This window comes from Drosophila yakuba, chromosome 2L (genome assembly GCF_016746365.2).
Source record: "Drosophila yakuba strain Tai18E2 chromosome 2L, Prin_Dyak_Tai18E2_2.1, whole genome shotgun sequence".
NCBI lineage: Eukaryota > Metazoa > Arthropoda > Insecta > Diptera > Drosophilidae > Drosophila > Drosophila yakuba.
This window is the reverse complement of record NC_052527.2, coordinates 11,008,980-11,025,674: the sequence shown is the minus strand read 5'-3', so window position 1 is coordinate 11,025,674 and position 16,695 is coordinate 11,008,980. Positions and strand designations below refer to the sequence as shown.

The following is a 16,695-nucleotide window of genomic DNA, read 5'->3' as shown; positions in this document are numbered from 1 at the left end:
TGCATTTGTTTAATTGCCTGAGAAGAAACCATTGAGAGGTATTAAATGGAGTTTTAGAAGCGTTGATAAAAACGTGCCATGATATTTTAGAAATATAAGTTATTTATTAAGGATTTCCTTAATATTATTCTATGCTTTTAGAGAGCAAATCAAAGAAAGTAATGATTTCTTTTGTTATGCACAACTTACCATTTACCACTAGACAATCGAAACAATTCCATCTAACGTACGACATAACCTTTGAGTTAAGTTGTATTATTAAATGGGTTGACTGATAACAAAGAAGCACAACACTAAATTCTTGGCAGGTCGTAAATGTGCAACGTACCAACGCAACCCATAAAATGCAATTATGCTGTGACCTCGACAAATCACTCATCTTTCACCTTGCCCACACTCATTCCGTATTATACGAGCTGTCAGTTGGACATAATTCATGATTATCAGTACCACAAACTAGCTTTATAAGGCAACATATCCACAAATTTTCCAAGCAGTTGCTTGAGAGTAGTCATGGCAATCATTGTTTTGGCCACGATTTTGGTATTGTCCCAAGGGATTCAAAGCCAGGATAACATATCCTTGGCACCACTAAAAAAGCTAAACGATGTCGTCACTTCTCGCTTGAAAGAGCGCCTTAAAGAAGCCACACCTGCCGATTTTTCTGAACACTACAAACGACTTCAAGAAGCTGCCGATCTACCGATTTATCAACTCGACGAAAAAATTATGGCATACAATGAGCTCAATCTTCTCCAGCAGACTGACGATACCTTGGGTTCAACCGGAGAGCCACCTGCCCTGAATGGAACAGTTTCCGAGGATGGACCAGTGTTGCGACAGGATATGACATACACCATGTTCGAAAGAAGAATTCTGAGAATCCTTAAGAGGCTTGGCATCTACGATAACTTCACTGTTCGCGTATTCAACGCTATCTTTAGCGATGAAAAGCAGCTGCGAAAGCTTAAAAAGAAGCTGGACGAGTTGGGTAAGGAGGATAAGGACACGGATAAAGACAAGGATATATTGTGGGGCCATGTCCTCGACTTGTTTTGATTCTTATATATCCGTAATTTTGCTTTCCATGAATTAAATAAAGAATAATGTTGCAGCATAAACATATGGTTATTAATTTGACTTTTGTAAACTGAAATTCTGGCATATAAAAAGTCAAAATATATATTACTTCTTATTCTGGAAATATAAATAAACTTACGATAATTTCCTCTACATATGTATGTCAGCACCTCTAAGATCTTTTGACCCTTGTCCCAAATTTTTACGCAGTTGTATAAAGGATGATAGCCCACTGAGTTGACCATCTCATTCATATTTAATTATATTTTCTTTCGTATTGTGTGAATACACTTCCTTAATGTATACACACTTCTATCCATCGTCCGCGAAAACTTATTTTTCCGGCAGGTGTAATCTCAGAGCGCTCTCAAATTATGCAATTAAATAGTGAAACATTTTGGGCGCAAACTTTGCCTACCTTTCTCTACTTTTTTTTTCCCCCAGAAAACTCACTCAACACTCACTTAGCAGCATGAATAAAATTAAACTCACGGCGCAAGTTTTATTTTTGGCAGCAACAAAAACTGCGAAAATTGGAAGGAACGAAAAAAAGGCGAAACATACGAAACTTATAGCAAGTTGGGAATATTTCGAATACTGAATGAATTTTGCACATATTTCCAACTTGATTCCTTTCGCCCCACCACCCCCCGCTACACGTTGGAAAAGTTTGCGTGGCAAGGCAAGTTTTTCCCCGTTTAGTTGTTGTTGTTGGTGTTAATGTTTCACTTCTCAATTCTACTTTTAATTTCTGGCAAAGAGGAGTGCTGGCATAAAAAAAGCGCAGGAATAAAATACTTTGATGGCAAAGTTGCTTATGGCGCTACTCCATAAGAAAGCGGGAAGGGGGAATGTGTGTCAAAATTAATTAATTTCATGATTTATGCACGAAAACTTTCCCAAGGCACTTTTTCACATTGAAAACACTGCACCGGGCTGCGGGTTAAGTGGTGCTAATGTTGGCCCATTGACCGCTGGCACTCCACCAACAAAGAGAGCCCCCACACCCAGTGGAAAACTTGGAGCTAAACCGAAATAGACCAACTCCCTGCTAAAAACTAAACAGGTCACGTGGCTGGCCTGCAAAATATTTGCCCAGCCAGCGAACCCCACCGAAACTTTGCCACCTCTTTCGGTCAAAAGTTGGAGTCCCCAAAAAGCTGGACTACCGAACAGTTGTTACCAGCACTTAAAAAAACACGAATATAGAAGTTAGATACTTCGATCTTAGAAACCATCTTAATATCTCTTATTTGTATCCTTAAGTACAGAAGCTAAAAGTACTTTACATTCCATACCCTTCTTATGTTGTACTATGTCTTTTAATAGTTGCTCTGAGTTCTCGCAACAAGTTTCTCTCAGTGCAGAGCTAATGCTCCTGCATTTCTGGCTTCTGCTGTAGGTGTGAACACTTATTTCAACAGCATTTCTCTGATTAGAGCTCCTTCAGCCGCCTCACTCCTCACTCCACCTCCAATCTCGATTGGCAAAGTTCAGCTTTGGGTTTTCATTTCCATTTGGCTTTCCCCGCAAGCCGCTCCCGGAAAACTGCTGTGGAAATCCTTTCGGCTGCTTATCGTTTTTGCATTCATTTGTTTTCAATTGTAATTAATCTTGGCCAGAAAAGTTTTCTTTTGACATTTTGTGGCTCCTAGGGTGCTCCTTGACTTCGGCCTTAGTTCAGGCCAGGCTTCTGTATTGTCCTGGCAAAGTTTCAGTTGTTGTTGCTGCTTTTTGGACTGGGTGGCGATGGCAACAACATGTTACTGTCACAATTAAAATAAATTTTCTTCACTAATTGAAAAGTGTCAAGTGTAATATCTTTAAAGCTGCCCAAAAACGGAAAGTTTCTTGTGGCAAACTCGATAACTTTTGTCCTTTCTATGGCCATGAAATTTATTGATAAAAATTAGTTTTTGTTATTAAATGTTTTCTTTTCCGGAAAGCATTTCTGGATAGGACCTTTAAAAGGATGTTTGTTTGTTGTGTGTTTATAATGATTTAAATCCTTAAATGAGTAGTTTTTATTTATTTATATATACCAAAGTTAAGTGCCAAGATATCACTAATATTGCTTCAATAACATTTTTATTGGAAATAAATAAGTTTGCGTATTTAACAGTAAACAATGTTTATTAAGAATAAGTTTTGTTACTCAGTCTAATAATGTCTAGGATTATTTAAGCCAATCCCAATGCTGCTTAATCAAGCAATGATGAATACTTTAGTATAGGTAATTCTTACGCAGTTTTTGCTTGTTTTTTTTTTGCGGCATAAGAGCGATTATCCGAGATTAACAACTAAGGCAATGGAGTTATAAGAAGGTATATTTTGCATTGCAATAATTGAAATTTTTGCCACATCAAAGGGCATGAAAAAGCCGCAAAAACACGGATGCCCGCTCAAGACAGTGCATTTTCCTCATTTTCCTCACCGCCAGAAGCCAAAGAGGTTTTCCCACAAAGCTGCAACCGCAGGAGAACTAATTACACTAAAGTGTCAAGTAGGAGTAAGAGAGTGAGTAGTGAGAAGTGCAGGGAAAGTGCTCAAAGTAGGGAAAAGTTTGCTGTCGAAGCCAGCCAGCCATAAGTAATGCCGAACTTTGATATAATAATTTATAAGAATATTTGCAAATTCCAATAGCGGCAGGCAAAAATATTTCGCCCGAAAGTATGCAATCGCAAATGCACTCGCAGCTGGTCGACACTGAGCTACAAAAGTATGCAGCAAGGGCGATAACACAAATCCATTGGAGTGGGTTCAGCAGTGGAAAACGAAACTTTTCCCGGCGAGAAAACTTAATCCCTGAGCCCAGAGTCAGGCAAACAAACAAATGCCTTGCTTTCGGAGTTGAATTTGGGGGAGTTCTGGTTCCTGAATCCGGGCTTCTTAAGCCGCCATTCATCAGTTTCGACTGGCCAAGTATTTAAGCCATTTTCTCTAATGAATGCGGTCGCGCATTTTTAAACGCCCACAAAACTATCCGAGGGCTTGAGTTGGTGGTGGTTATCGTGGTTGCTCACAAAGTTTGCCAAAGGAAAGTTTCAACTTATTCGAAACACGTGCAAAATTATGCTGGCCGCTCTCGGATTTGCATACCCTGTGCGCTGCCTTTTGGTTGGGTCCATTAGGATAGAATGGAAAATAATATTTTCAGGAAACCCGGCAAAAATGCATTTTGAATAAAATGAGCTTTACTCATATTTAAAAGATGTACTTATATTTCTGATAGTTTTGTGATATTTGAATAAAAATGTGTATTAAGGTGACAATCAATAATATCTCGGTACTAGTGTAGTCGTAACCTTTCCTCACTTCCCCTTGCGTTGACTGCTGATAATTATTTGACCAGAAGGCCAGAAAAGGAGTAAATAAAATAAGTACGGCCAACAGCTATTTCCTCTGTTTTCGCAATTTTAAGGCTCTTAAATATCTCTTTAGCTGCAAGTAAAATCGCAATAACGAAAAGATTATGGAACTCACAGCCATTGACATTAAACGCAAAGTGAGTGTCTTGAATAATTAGCGATGTCATTTAATTTAAGCCTTTTTTGTAACCATGTCAATGTCTGTGGGGTAAGTAAAGACCTTTTGTTCTGATTTATACTCGTAGGTACATATGTGCATGAAAAGGAGGAATGAACTTGACATTGTTGCGAGATGAATGATCCATTCGAATGATCCATGAAAACCGCCAAGATCTGAGTGTAAAATACTACAGAAGGGAAAGTGACATTTACTATCCACACCTTATTAAGTTCACTTTACTTTTTTTATTTAATGCATCTGCCGATTAGTTTATAGAGTGCAATCCAAATGGGTCATATCCACAGCCATTAATCCCCCGAGCAATATTCAAATTGTTCGAGCAGCGCGGCCAAATTAGATTGCCACCCACTTGAGTGTCTACTTATAGAGTCTGTCAGGCTAACGGCCAAACTAATCCGCCTGACAAAATGTCACGGAAAAATAAAAATAATAGCAGGAAACTCACCTAGCCTGGCATTGTGGGACCATCGGAAGAAATTAGGAAAACACGTAAATAACAGAAGAACAGATGTTCTATTATGGTTTTGTTTGGTTCTGCTCGGACAGCTCGTAAAAGCAGCAAATCGATCGGAGAAACCAAGAGATGCGGCTCGTCACTGTGATTTTCCGCTTTTCCGATGACGCCCACTCATCGACGCTTTTCTCTCCGTGCGGTGGACACTTGCCGACAGTTTTCCCCCACAGACTTGAGGTACTAAACAGAGCAGCAAGTGCAGCGAGAGCGGAGCGTCAAATTAATTTGTGTTTTGAATTAAATTATGGTCAGCACAAGCAGTATTCACATACACCCCGCAACATCGCTGCCGCCGGCAAATTCAATTAAATTAAAAATAAATACATAGAACATGCATAAGTTTTACTCCCCCCAAATATTATTTATACTTATAATTTATATTCCGGAATAAATAACGACGGGTCCGTCCGCTGGGGGGCTCCATGGACTGTCAAGTCGATCCGATCGCCGCGAATCGCCCGGCAGTGCCATCTTGAACGTTCCGCCAGCCAAACGCGAGAAAATCGCGCGCATCGTCGTCGCCGCTTCGTCGCCGCCCACTCGCATTTTCACGTTCACACACGGCCGAAAAGAAAAGCACACACGGATGGATACAAAGTGCAATATATATAAAATAATATTTTTGTGGCCCAGTGCAGTTTTTTGGAAATCATGTCACTTGCTCTGCCAGCTGAAAAGTGTGGAAATTCTAGCCATGGCGTGTAAGGAAGTGCAGTTAAAGTGCCAACTGATCTCGAAATAGAAAAGAAATTAAAAATATTACAATGTTCTTATTTGAAATGTTTTCAAATTATCAAAAATTAATTCGTTAAAAAACACATTTAAATATTAAAAATATTACAAAGTTCTTATTTGAAATGTTTTAAAATTATCAAAAATTAATTCGTTAAAAAACACATTTACTCAGTGCTCGTGTGCCCCTAAATTAAACATAACCCACATAAAACACGAACAAATTTTATAAAAATTCCAAACAAAGATAGAAGTGCAATAAAAAGTAAGTTAATTTGCCTGACTATTGTTTGTTGATTGTATCTGCAGCGCATCGTGTGCGTATCTGTATCTTTATCTGCGAGTTGTGTTTCCGCGAGTGCGTTCGGCTTGCCGCATCCAAGAGAGATTTGACCTCGCACTTCACCCATCAAGTGAATTCATTTGTCGTTCAACTCACGCGATCCGCGGTCTGCTCCTCGTCATCGGTCGTGAGTCTTCTGGGATCTTGTATCTGCACTAAACACAATCACCCGTCCAATTTGTCACACAAAAGAATCGTTCTAGTCCACGGAAGTTCCCCCACATACGTCCAATTGCCATCGAAGTAAGTGAGTTACTTGACTTGAGTAGAAACCTAAAGAAATTCCAGCTGATCTTTTGGGAATATGCTTTCGGGATACTCTGCCGGTCGCATTCAATATTTATTGCCCCCGAATGTCCAACATGTGGGCCATATTGCAACACAGAAATAGCCGGCATTGAAATGAATTCAGCGAAATCAGCAAAATCAGACAAAAAATCGGAAAATAGATCGTGGAAAAATAGGAAGAGCATAGATTGCTAGGAGAGCCATCCAAAAATAAGCAATGGAAAGTATTATTAATTAATTTTTGGACAAACTTTCGGTCTGTGTTGTGTTCGACAGCTCCGTTTCATTAACATCGCTATAAATAGGCACAGTGGTCCATAAATCTCGAGTGTCCAGTGCAAATAACAAGAAATAGCTTTAAGTTATGGCTCGCGAATCGCTTGTTTATATTGCCATGCCGTTGACAATTTTTATTTGTTTAGAGGTGAGATGGGCTGAATTATGCAGATGGCAATGGTGATAGAGGTGGCGATGCCTATCCCGAATCCAATATCCAATTAGCAGACACAAGCACACACACACAGATGACCCCAAAAACTAAAGCAATTTGTCAGAGTTTCGGGATTGGTTTGAGGCTTCCATTTGCCGTTTTCGTATACGGTTTTGTCATTACGGTCAATAATTACCGCAAGCATGTCAACCGAAATTATTGCCCAGATAGATTTTCCAACCCCGTTTGCCACACTTCCACTTCGGTTTAAGTGTCCGGCCATGTGTTGCAGTCAAGCCGCAAGGACTCCCCGACTTCGGCATTTTCCTCCTGGGCTGCCCGCTCTGCCGGAAATAATTACTCAGCTTGCTTTTCTTTCGAGTGGGCCACGGCGGAGTGGGAGCGGTGGAAGGTGGGGTTGGAGATGGGGCAACTTTCCCCACATTTAATTTATATTATTTGTGCTTCCTTTTGTCTGCCTTGGCCGGCGACCCAGCTCTCCACCTGCGTTCACCTGGCTTTATTAGTAGCTCACTGTACGTCTGTCCGTCTGTCCGTCTGTCCTTCGTCCTGTCGGTCTGTCGGTTGATCCAACCCTCCTCGACCGCCCCTTCATCTGAAACAGGACTACGACCATGTCCTGGCTCCTGCTGTTGTCGTTATTCAACCACTAAACTGTGTTTTGGCTTTTGTTGCATTTTCAACCGCATTCCTGTGGCTTCTTCAACTTCGATTTTCCAGTTGAGTTTCTAATAATATTATTGGAATTGAAGGGTTCTCACAGCCAGCTCAAAGAGGGAATTCTGAATTTGGGGTAAGAGTATGCCGTTTCATATTTCGACTCGACAATCAACTTCAGTTCCGAAATGCCTCGGCGTAAATTATTAAATAACGTTTTCCGCTTACCAACACGCTTTCCCGCAGACAGACCAAAGTCTGTCCGAGGCCTTCGCCGAAACGTGGCTATAACCATTGGTCAAATTCAATTCAATATTGATCGCTGTTCGGGGCAGGCGAAACAGAAGGGCCAACTAAGAAGGACACGAAAATCGAATGGCCAGAACAAAAGGGTTACCGGTTGCCATACATAAACACTCTTCAAAAAATAAGACTTTGTAAAGAAAATAATAGTACTTAAATTCTCAGTAGTACTTGTTAAAGTAGTTTACATATGAAACATCTTAAGAATATAAATTTGTATGAAGAAAATTAAGTTTTATCATTCTGGCTTTCACTTGAACATATTAATAGGAATTTAAAGTATAAACAATCGCTGATTGTTGAGTAGAGTAATGTATTTCAAAAAGAAGGTTTCACTCCCTTTCCGATGCGTTTTCCTCCGTGTAAAGGTGCAATCCATGTATGTATGTGTCTCAAGTAACTATCCATATACGAATAGACCAACGTATATCATGGTTTTCTATAGCCGACTTTTTATGGCGGTCATTCACTGGCATCCACTGTACCTGCAAATCGATGGGAGCAGACGTGACCCACTGTATGTGTCGCAACCTGTGAGTTGTGGCTAGGTTCTTTGGATGGTTACGGGGGCAAATGGCATCGGAGGAAGTGCGGAGTAATTGGTTAAGATAAGAATCTCAGATTAGATAAATCGGTAAACAGTTAGGTACAGACGCTAGCTCCCGATAAGCAGCAGATTGGAATCAGAACATTTTCGTATACTGCGTTAATTTATATTTGGCCTAAAATTGCCTCTATATATCTATACCATAAAGACAATGCGGGTATCTTTAAATGTAAATCTATTTAATAAAAACTCAGAGTAGAGCAGTAATTGCTGCACTATCTCCATTCTAGCTATTTGTGCTCGCCTTAATAGAATTATTACTAATCTATAGTGGGAGTTCTATTACTTTTTCGTACAATTGTCAAATTCTTTTAAAGCTTTGCACGCAAATCTTATCAACTGATAGTTGGCTGAGGTGGAATTTGTGAATGGAAGTCTACAAGTACATGATAGCCTTGATTTAATCAAATCAATTGATTATTATTAATGTGATGTATTTGGTATCTTCATCTCAGAACTTCCGCTTAATTGGTCTACCTAAGAATAGAACCACTTTGTAACTCAACCCGTGAATAGATAATTGCATTTTCGATTTTTTCAGTTTCGATTCCGGCCCAAGCAGCTAAAAACCAATTTTGTACCCAATAACACCATAATTATAGTCCTTGGTGGGGGGAAGGTGGAAGGGGGATGGCAACAGTGAGTGGGAGCGAGATAGAGCGAGACATAGGCCGTATGTAAAGTGACACACATTTACCACTAAACAGTCGCTTATTATAATTTGATGGCACAATGACAAACAAACCCACAAAACCGAGCTTTCCTTCACCGACACGTATCGGTTATTTACCGCTTCTATATGGGATATATATTGTTATATATATGGTGGGTATATAGTCTGGCGAGAGAGTCGACGTCGCTGTTATGGCCACGGCTGAGAACGGCTGTCCGGTCACACGACCCCCCACAAGTCACCCACTCGAAACTCATCGATACTTTGGCTTTGGCTTTGGCTATGGCTTGGCTTTCGCTTTGGCTACGTGGCAAGCTCATTGGTCTCCATTTTCTCCGCTTTCCCCCGGCAGCACTGGTATTTGTGTAATGGCCCTGCAGACACACGGACTAACGGACGGACAAACGGACAGACGGACAGCGAGGAAATATCCGTACATATAAATTCAGAGCGGCCACTCGCATGAGTTTAGTTTATATTTATGAGCATTATAGTGCGGATATATGGAGCGCGAAGTCGAGAGTTGGAAAGTAATTGCTGCGACTGCCTGCACTCCTTTGTGATATTTGCCCGGTACTCGGTTTCGCACTGGGATTTGTTGTCGCCATGCATTTTGGTAGCCAGTGTGGGCCAAATGTTTGCACTGATTAAGCCCGGTCATCCGTTAGACGGCTACTAACCCCCCCACCCCAGTCATCGTTGCACTCGATAAGATAGTCAATTAAAGAGCTCGTCAACCTGTGCTATCCGCGGCGATAGGGAACTCGACTCGATAGCGGTAGCAGGAGAACGTAGAGAACGTCGCTCCGGACGGAGCAAATGTTGTTCCAGAGAAAACACAGTGAAGCGTGAGAGAGAAAGGCAGAGTGAAATTTACTTACCTGACGCGGCAATCAGCGGGCAATTATGCGATAAGCTCTTATCAGACAGCAGATAACACTTTTCCGTGCGAGAGGCGCTGCGTTTTCTGGCCGAGAATTATGAAATCGGAATCGGAATCGGAGTTTCGGCTACGTTAGTTGTACTTCGTTGGCGTCTACGTGCGGTTGTCCCCATCGTTGAATTCGATCAGTGCAGATCGCGAGTGCTTTTGAGTGATTTACCTGATTGATTTACCTGGTATCTGCAGTTAAACGCCCTTGATATCTGCCCCAGATAAGGGCATTGTGGCATAAGGTGTGAAATTCGAAACATAACTGGCTTAAAATCAAGTGAACCTGCCAGTCGCTTGAACGGTTTTACATTTTGATGTAAGTATTCATCGCACAAAGGAAATCAAACTCGTGACACATTTTAAAGTACCTTTTTGCGAACTAAGACGCCTTTTACACTCACTGAAGTGCGCAGTTAAACTATAATTTTAAGCAAATAACTGGCACAGATTCCATTGGCTTAGCTCTTAATCAGAGAAGTGATACACAGTGCTATTTCATAAATAAAATGTACTTATCTTCACCTGTCTCTCCGCACTTTAAACGGGATTAGTCATACCTCTGCAGAAACTAAGACACTATCTGAAGTTTCTCTGCACTAAAGATAAAGACCTGTTCATCCCCGGTCTTCCAACTCCAGTTACTTGGATATGAAGTTACACCATATTGTCTCTAAAAAGCAAGGAAAAAAAAGAACCAAAACCACAATAAAGCAAACGCATAAAAGTCGAGATAAGATAAGGAAACTCGCTCAACAAGTGAATGGGGAAACGCTGGGAGGGTCGGATTGTGAATCGGACATATGGGGATGTGTGAACGAGACATGTGTTGCTACTTCACTACCATACCATACCATACACTAAAGCTACAGCTATAGCTACAGTTCACAATGCAACCATGGGCAAGTGACATCTTTACGAAATGTCAGCTGTCAGAATGGCAAGACGCCGACAGAGAAAACACCGAGAATCGGGGTCAAAGTGTCCCTGGGACCAAGAGCACGACCAAGACTCCGTTGCCAACATTTGCATACAATGGCCAAAGTTTGATTATCTCTCTGTTCCGATGGGTGGAGCATGGGGATGGTTATGGCGGTGATGATGGTGACGGTTTGCCCAGCTCAAAGGCAGCTGGGCAAAATATTGTGACTAAAGTTAATTAAAAAACAGCCAGGGGCCCACTCACACTCACACCAACACCCACACCCACACCCACCCGGATTGGAATCTGGTTTAATAAAAATGCCAAAGGGTGTCCAGGGGTTAGGGTTGCTGGTTGGGGTGGAGACACGGTGGTTGGGCCCCGGCTTTGGGGGTAGCTCTCTGTCAACGCTGCGTGGGCAAACAAAGGCAAATAAATAGAAAAGAGATACTCAATAATCAATAGATAAATAAAATTACAAGGTGACAGCAGCAGCAGCATTGAGGACGGCACAGCTGGTCGCCTTCCCCACCGATCTCCTGCTATACACATATATATATATATATATGGCTATATCCACTGGCTGCTTGTGCGTTGAAGCTACGAGAAGCAACAGCGACGATAACTGCTCATAATGCAGCAGTCGGGCTAATCGCGAGCAGCTTCAGCTCGACCGGCTAATACCCTTTTGTAATAGTATAGTATAGTTAGAATGCCAATAAAAGTTTCGATTGATACACCAACATCCACCTTATTTAAAAGCATTAACTTAAAAGCTGTCTCCAGAGTTGATATCTTTTTTATATATGACTTAAAAGTTGAAAAGCAGCAGCAACTTTAAACTTTCCCAAGTACTTAGTCTAAGCTGAAAGTTTAAGCAGCACATTTTCATATATTTACCTTTCTTGATCCTTTAAAGTCTTAAATCCCATTTGGTCTCTTCGAAAAGTTTGATAATACAGCCAAAATGTTCCCCAAATATCGCATACCCTGACTCCAGCGACGTTGGCGTCGAGGTTGCTGTCGTCGACATCGTTTGATGGCGCTGGGATAAGCGCGTGGCAAGAATCCGCAGGAGCCAGGCGGTGGGCGGTGAGGACGGTGGGGGCGTGGCAGGGGCTGGGTCAGAATCAGGAGCAGGAGCACGCCGCTGGCGAACCGATGACTGCCTTCCTAACACGCTTGCCGCAGCTCGGGGGCAAATTGTGGGGGATGCAACAAGCGCCCCATGGCACGACAGCGATGCGGATGCGGATGACGACGACGACAGTTGCCACAGCCCGGCCAAGAGGAGCGGACGGAGCCAAAAAATAAAACAAAGCACTGAGCTCGCTGCGAAAATAAATAAGCGGGCAACGTAAATAGAAGAGCGCCAAAATATGCAAGCGTCGAAATTTATTAAAAAATAATAGAAAAACCGTCGAATTCCGTCGCGATTATCCGGAGGACGAGAGCATCTTGTCCGTGCTGAGGGTGGACATTAAAGTGTGTGCCTTAAGTGAACCATAAATTTGTGCAAAAGGATGTTGCATTAAAAGTTGTCGGTCCTGCTTAACTTACGGGTTATTCGATGAAGTGATTGAGGAACATCCTTTAAGCTTCAATGTAGGTACTTAACAAAATATTCTGCTTAAATTGAACCTTCTTGAATTGTATAAAGTATATGCTGCAGCTGGGACCCATTAAAGTTATACATATATTTCACATTATTATTCAGAGAAATGTTTTTCAACGAAAGTCGCTTGGAATTCGAACTGATGTGCGAAGGATTCCAACCAAATTTCGACCGACAATTTACCACCGTAAATAACTAGAAAATCGATTCACTGGTGTTCTCTATGATGTTTAAATTTGGGCTTAAAAGCAGCTGTTCGAGCCGTAAAGCAATAAGGCCAACCGTAATGGCCTTCCTTGCCAGTGCACCATGTGTACATATGTATGTACATATATGCTTTTCCGCCGAACTACCCACCAAGCAGGCTACATATATCCACAGATATCTACAGAATCGCTGTATATGCAGGGGCGTTAATTAAGGCGCCCATGCCTGTGGCCAGTCAAGTGCGACAACAAATAATTTGATTTCAATTTAACTAATTAGCTGGAGCCTTCAACATTATGCGGCCAACTGAGCCCTCGCTCTCCAGCATGTGAGCACTCGACATGCTTATCTGTTTAGCGGCAGATGCCAACATTTACACAGAGAAAAATATGTATGCACAAACTTGATACAACTTGAAATTATCCTCATAAAACTTTACTACACACATTGAAATGCTTTGAAATGAAAATGAGATTAAAGTGCAAGTGCTTTACACACAAAACTTGCATTTTTCAAACTTCCGTCTTTGTTGTTCTCAGTGTGCTTGCATTGGTGTGCATCTGAATGACAGAGTGTGTGTGTAGTGAGGTACTTCGGTGTGCACATCAAAGCGGGCACTTGAATGCAGACAGTCGAGTGGCCGAAGTACTGCGGTCAGTCTGTCAGTCAATACGCTTGCCATTCAAATGCGCTTAGCTATGCAGTTTGGCTACGTGGGCGGTGGTATTAGTTAAAGTGGGCGTGGTTTGGGCAGTGAGAGCGGCCATTTTGACTGCGGTTTTCCGAGTGGATACTTAAAATATTAATTAATATTAGCAAGGGCTGCTCATATTTCGGAAATCATATAACATTTTTTCCACTTTAGGTGAACAATTTAGGTAACTATCTTAAAAGGCTCTTACATCAACTATGTAAATATGCTATATCTACACTTATTTCATCAGTTAATATATAAGTTTTTCCATTTATCTTTGAAGTTCAAACCCCTCAGTAATGAAACATAAAAAGGACTTGTCCATGTCTTTTAATCGGCAACCACTTTGTTCTCTATTTAATTACAGCTGAACCTGCAGCTCAACCATTTATAAAAGTTTAAAAACAAAAAGCGTAAACGCAGAGGCTAATTGTGAAAGCGAAAAACTGTGATAAAGAAGGCATAAACAAAGGGGAAACACAGAAACTAAACACAGAAATAGAACCCTCCTGCTGGCAGCAAAATAATATACCATTTTAATAAAACTAAAACCCGAAGCAAATTAAAAAGCAAGCGACGCCAAATGCGGCACTAAAAGTAATTAGCGACAGCAGCGGCAGGAGTTGGCAATAAAAGCAAAGCAGAGGTGTAATAAATGATGTTGCAATCCTTGAGTCTGCACGCGGATAAACTCAGCGGCAATTCACCAGCAGCAGCAGCAGCAACTGGAGCACCAGCAGCAACATCAGAGGCAACAACAGCAGCAGCAGCAGCAGCGGCAGCAGCAACAACAATGCTTGCAACGGCACCTGTTGCCCATGTTGCTAATGGCAGCAACAGCAATTCGAGTGCCGGCAGCAACAGCAGCAGCAGCAGCAACAACCACAGCCTCTACAGCAATAACACTTTAAATACAGGCAACAATAGCCAGCTGCAGCAGCAGCAACAACAGCAGCAACATCCGCAGATACTGCCGGTCAAGTACGAGTATTTAGAGAATCTAACGAGCTCGGCTGCAACTTCAGGTGCCATTGCAGCGACAACAACTTTCACGGGAGCTGCAAAAAGTTTTCATCCCTATTTGCGGCCCACCAACAGCGGCAGTGGCAACAGCAGCAGCAGCAGCAACAACAGCAGCAACAACAGCATTGCAGCGTTATCTACAACAACGGCTAAAATGTCGACTACATTGTTTGAGACACTGCTGCACAACCAAATAAATTCCAGCCCAATAGCACTGCCATCGGCAACGGCAATCGCAGCAATATCTGCAGCGGCAACAGCAGCAGCAGCACCACCACCAGCAACAGCAACACCAGGCACCGCAGCAACCGCAGCAGCTGCAGCAGCAACAGCAGCAGCAGCAGCATCAACGCAGCTGAATTCCAGCATTAATTCCAGAACTTCATTAGGCGACCAGGGTGGTGCAATTGTTGTTGTTACCCCCGCACCACCCGTTGTTGCACCACCACCGCCATCTGGCGGCCCAAATCGGTGAGTGCCCCTCCCCTTTGAATCCGAATTCCTGGCTCTGTTTCTTTTTTGTTCGCATCATTGCTAGCTAATGACTGCTAATTACACTCAAATGATTTGATGCTGCGCGGAAAATGGGAAAGGGGAAAATGCAGATAGCGGTTTCCATTTGTCTAAGCTCTGCTAAGTATACTATACCATGGTTCACTAGCAAACTATGCGGGCTACGTTTTTAATATAACAGCAAATGGAAACAACAACACTATATTAATGCACATTAAAAGTTACTTTATAATGGTACTTAAAAATTTTCCAAAGTTAGATAACATACTGAAGTAGGCAACCCCTTTTGTCCTCCTTTCCCGAAAAGAAGACTCAACCGCTTCATGCCCACATCCTCGTTGCTTATCGCTTTGCATATCACCTTGCCGTTATGGAGCATTTCAATTTCCTATAGCTTCCCAGGACATGCCGTCAACTTTGGCTATCACATTTCAAATGGTTATTCCTCGGACGTGAGCCACATTTTCTATTTGTGCGCTTCCTTTGCCCGGAAATTATAAAAAATTCCCACCGAATGCTGAATCCATCGGCGGCCCACTTCACCGGCGATATTTAATTAAAATAAGTGACAATGTGCATTGGCCAAGGGACGTGGGATGGGGTGGTGCTTATATTGGGGGGCAGAGTGGGCGGAAGGTCGAGGCTGCCATCAAGTAGCTAATGATAATTGCCATTGCATTAATATTATTAATTGGCCAGTGTCATCAGGGCGCCAATTTTCACATAGCCCGAGTCATCAGCGATAATGGCGAATGATTATTGACAGGACATTGTAATTATAATATTATGGCATCCTCAAGATCCCAAGGACGATAGGTTCAAGAGGACTCCTACAAACTCGACACTTTTCCGTCGAACGCTACTAGCATCTATCCAACTTTCTCTACTGTCGTGCTCGACCATTAAATAATAAAACTGAAATGATTAAATTTATGTTGGGTCATTTTTATACGGCCTGTGTCCAACGCAGGGAGTCTGCAGCCTTATCCATCCCCGACTTCTTGTGAATATATATATTTTTTGCGTCCTCTATCTTTCAGCTGTTTGTTTTTGTTGTGACGGGCGCGGCATAACAAACTGCCATCATAAATTAAGTGCCACGTCACGGCCATGTCGCCGCACTGCACAGTGGTCACAAACTAAGTTATAATATAGAGTCTTAAAAATCTGGTCAAGTGGGGAAATAAAAATACATATATTTTTTGATACTGGAAGATCGATAGCTTGAAATTCAAATCTGGATTTATTTACTTGCGAAAGCATTATGTGCACAGTTCGGAATCATTATAAATGATTCCTGGTAGCATACATTTAAACACCTGTCTTAATTATTTATTTAGACCATTAAAGTATCCTTTTTTTTGACTCACTGTTCGGGGACATTTGATGCCCCTCGACGAGGACCAAGCTGTTGATTCGCGCATTGAGCTGCGATAGCAACATCGTCATCACCATCATCGCCAAGTTCGTTGGCGGTGGAGCTGGAAAACACCTGCTGTCCTGGCCCAAATCCTACCACCCACTACCACCCACAACTACCACTCCCTTCGCACCTTCCGACGCACTCCAGCTCCCACCGCAGGCGATTTTCTC

At 42.1% G+C, this 16,695-nt stretch overlaps 3 protein-coding genes across 7 annotated transcripts in view; 2 read left to right on the top strand and 1 right to left on the bottom strand.

Annotated features, from left to right (window-relative positions):
• Positions 1-477: 477 nt before the first annotated feature.
• Positions 478-1,121, top strand: LOC6527372. Its single transcript, XM_002088428.2, has one exon. It carries the CDS (start codon positions 514-516, stop codon positions 1,057-1,059), a length of 546 nt encoding a protein of 181 aa, XP_002088464.1. The 5' UTR covers positions 478-513; the 3' UTR covers positions 1,060-1,121.
• A 3,922-nt stretch (positions 1,122-5,043) lies between these two features.
• Positions 5,044-5,927, bottom strand: LOC26534641. Its single transcript, XM_039371307.1, has one exon. The coding sequence runs from the start codon at positions 5,687-5,689 to the stop codon at positions 5,519-5,521; it is 171 nt and encodes a 56-aa protein (XP_039227241.1). The 5' UTR covers positions 5,690-5,927; the 3' UTR covers positions 5,044-5,518.
• Positions 5,928-9,590: 3,663 nt separating this feature from the next.
• LOC6527376 (CUGBP Elav-like family member 1) overlaps positions 9,591-16,695 on the top strand; it is a 50,997-nt gene continuing 43,892 nt past the window's right edge. The window contains exons 1-2 of one of the 5 annotated variants that reach the window (XM_043206853.1): positions 9,591-10,447; positions 13,934-15,060. In XM_043206853.1, coding sequence (XP_043062788.1) covers positions 14,222-15,060 — 839 coding nt within the window. In that variant the 5' untranslated portion in view covers positions 9,591-10,447; positions 13,934-14,221. Of the gene's footprint in view, positions 10,448-12,352; positions 12,656-13,933; positions 15,061-16,695 lie in introns of those variants that run through there. The other 4 variants (XM_015198178.2, XM_015198181.3, XM_015198177.3 and 1 more) reach the window with 4 other exon arrangements.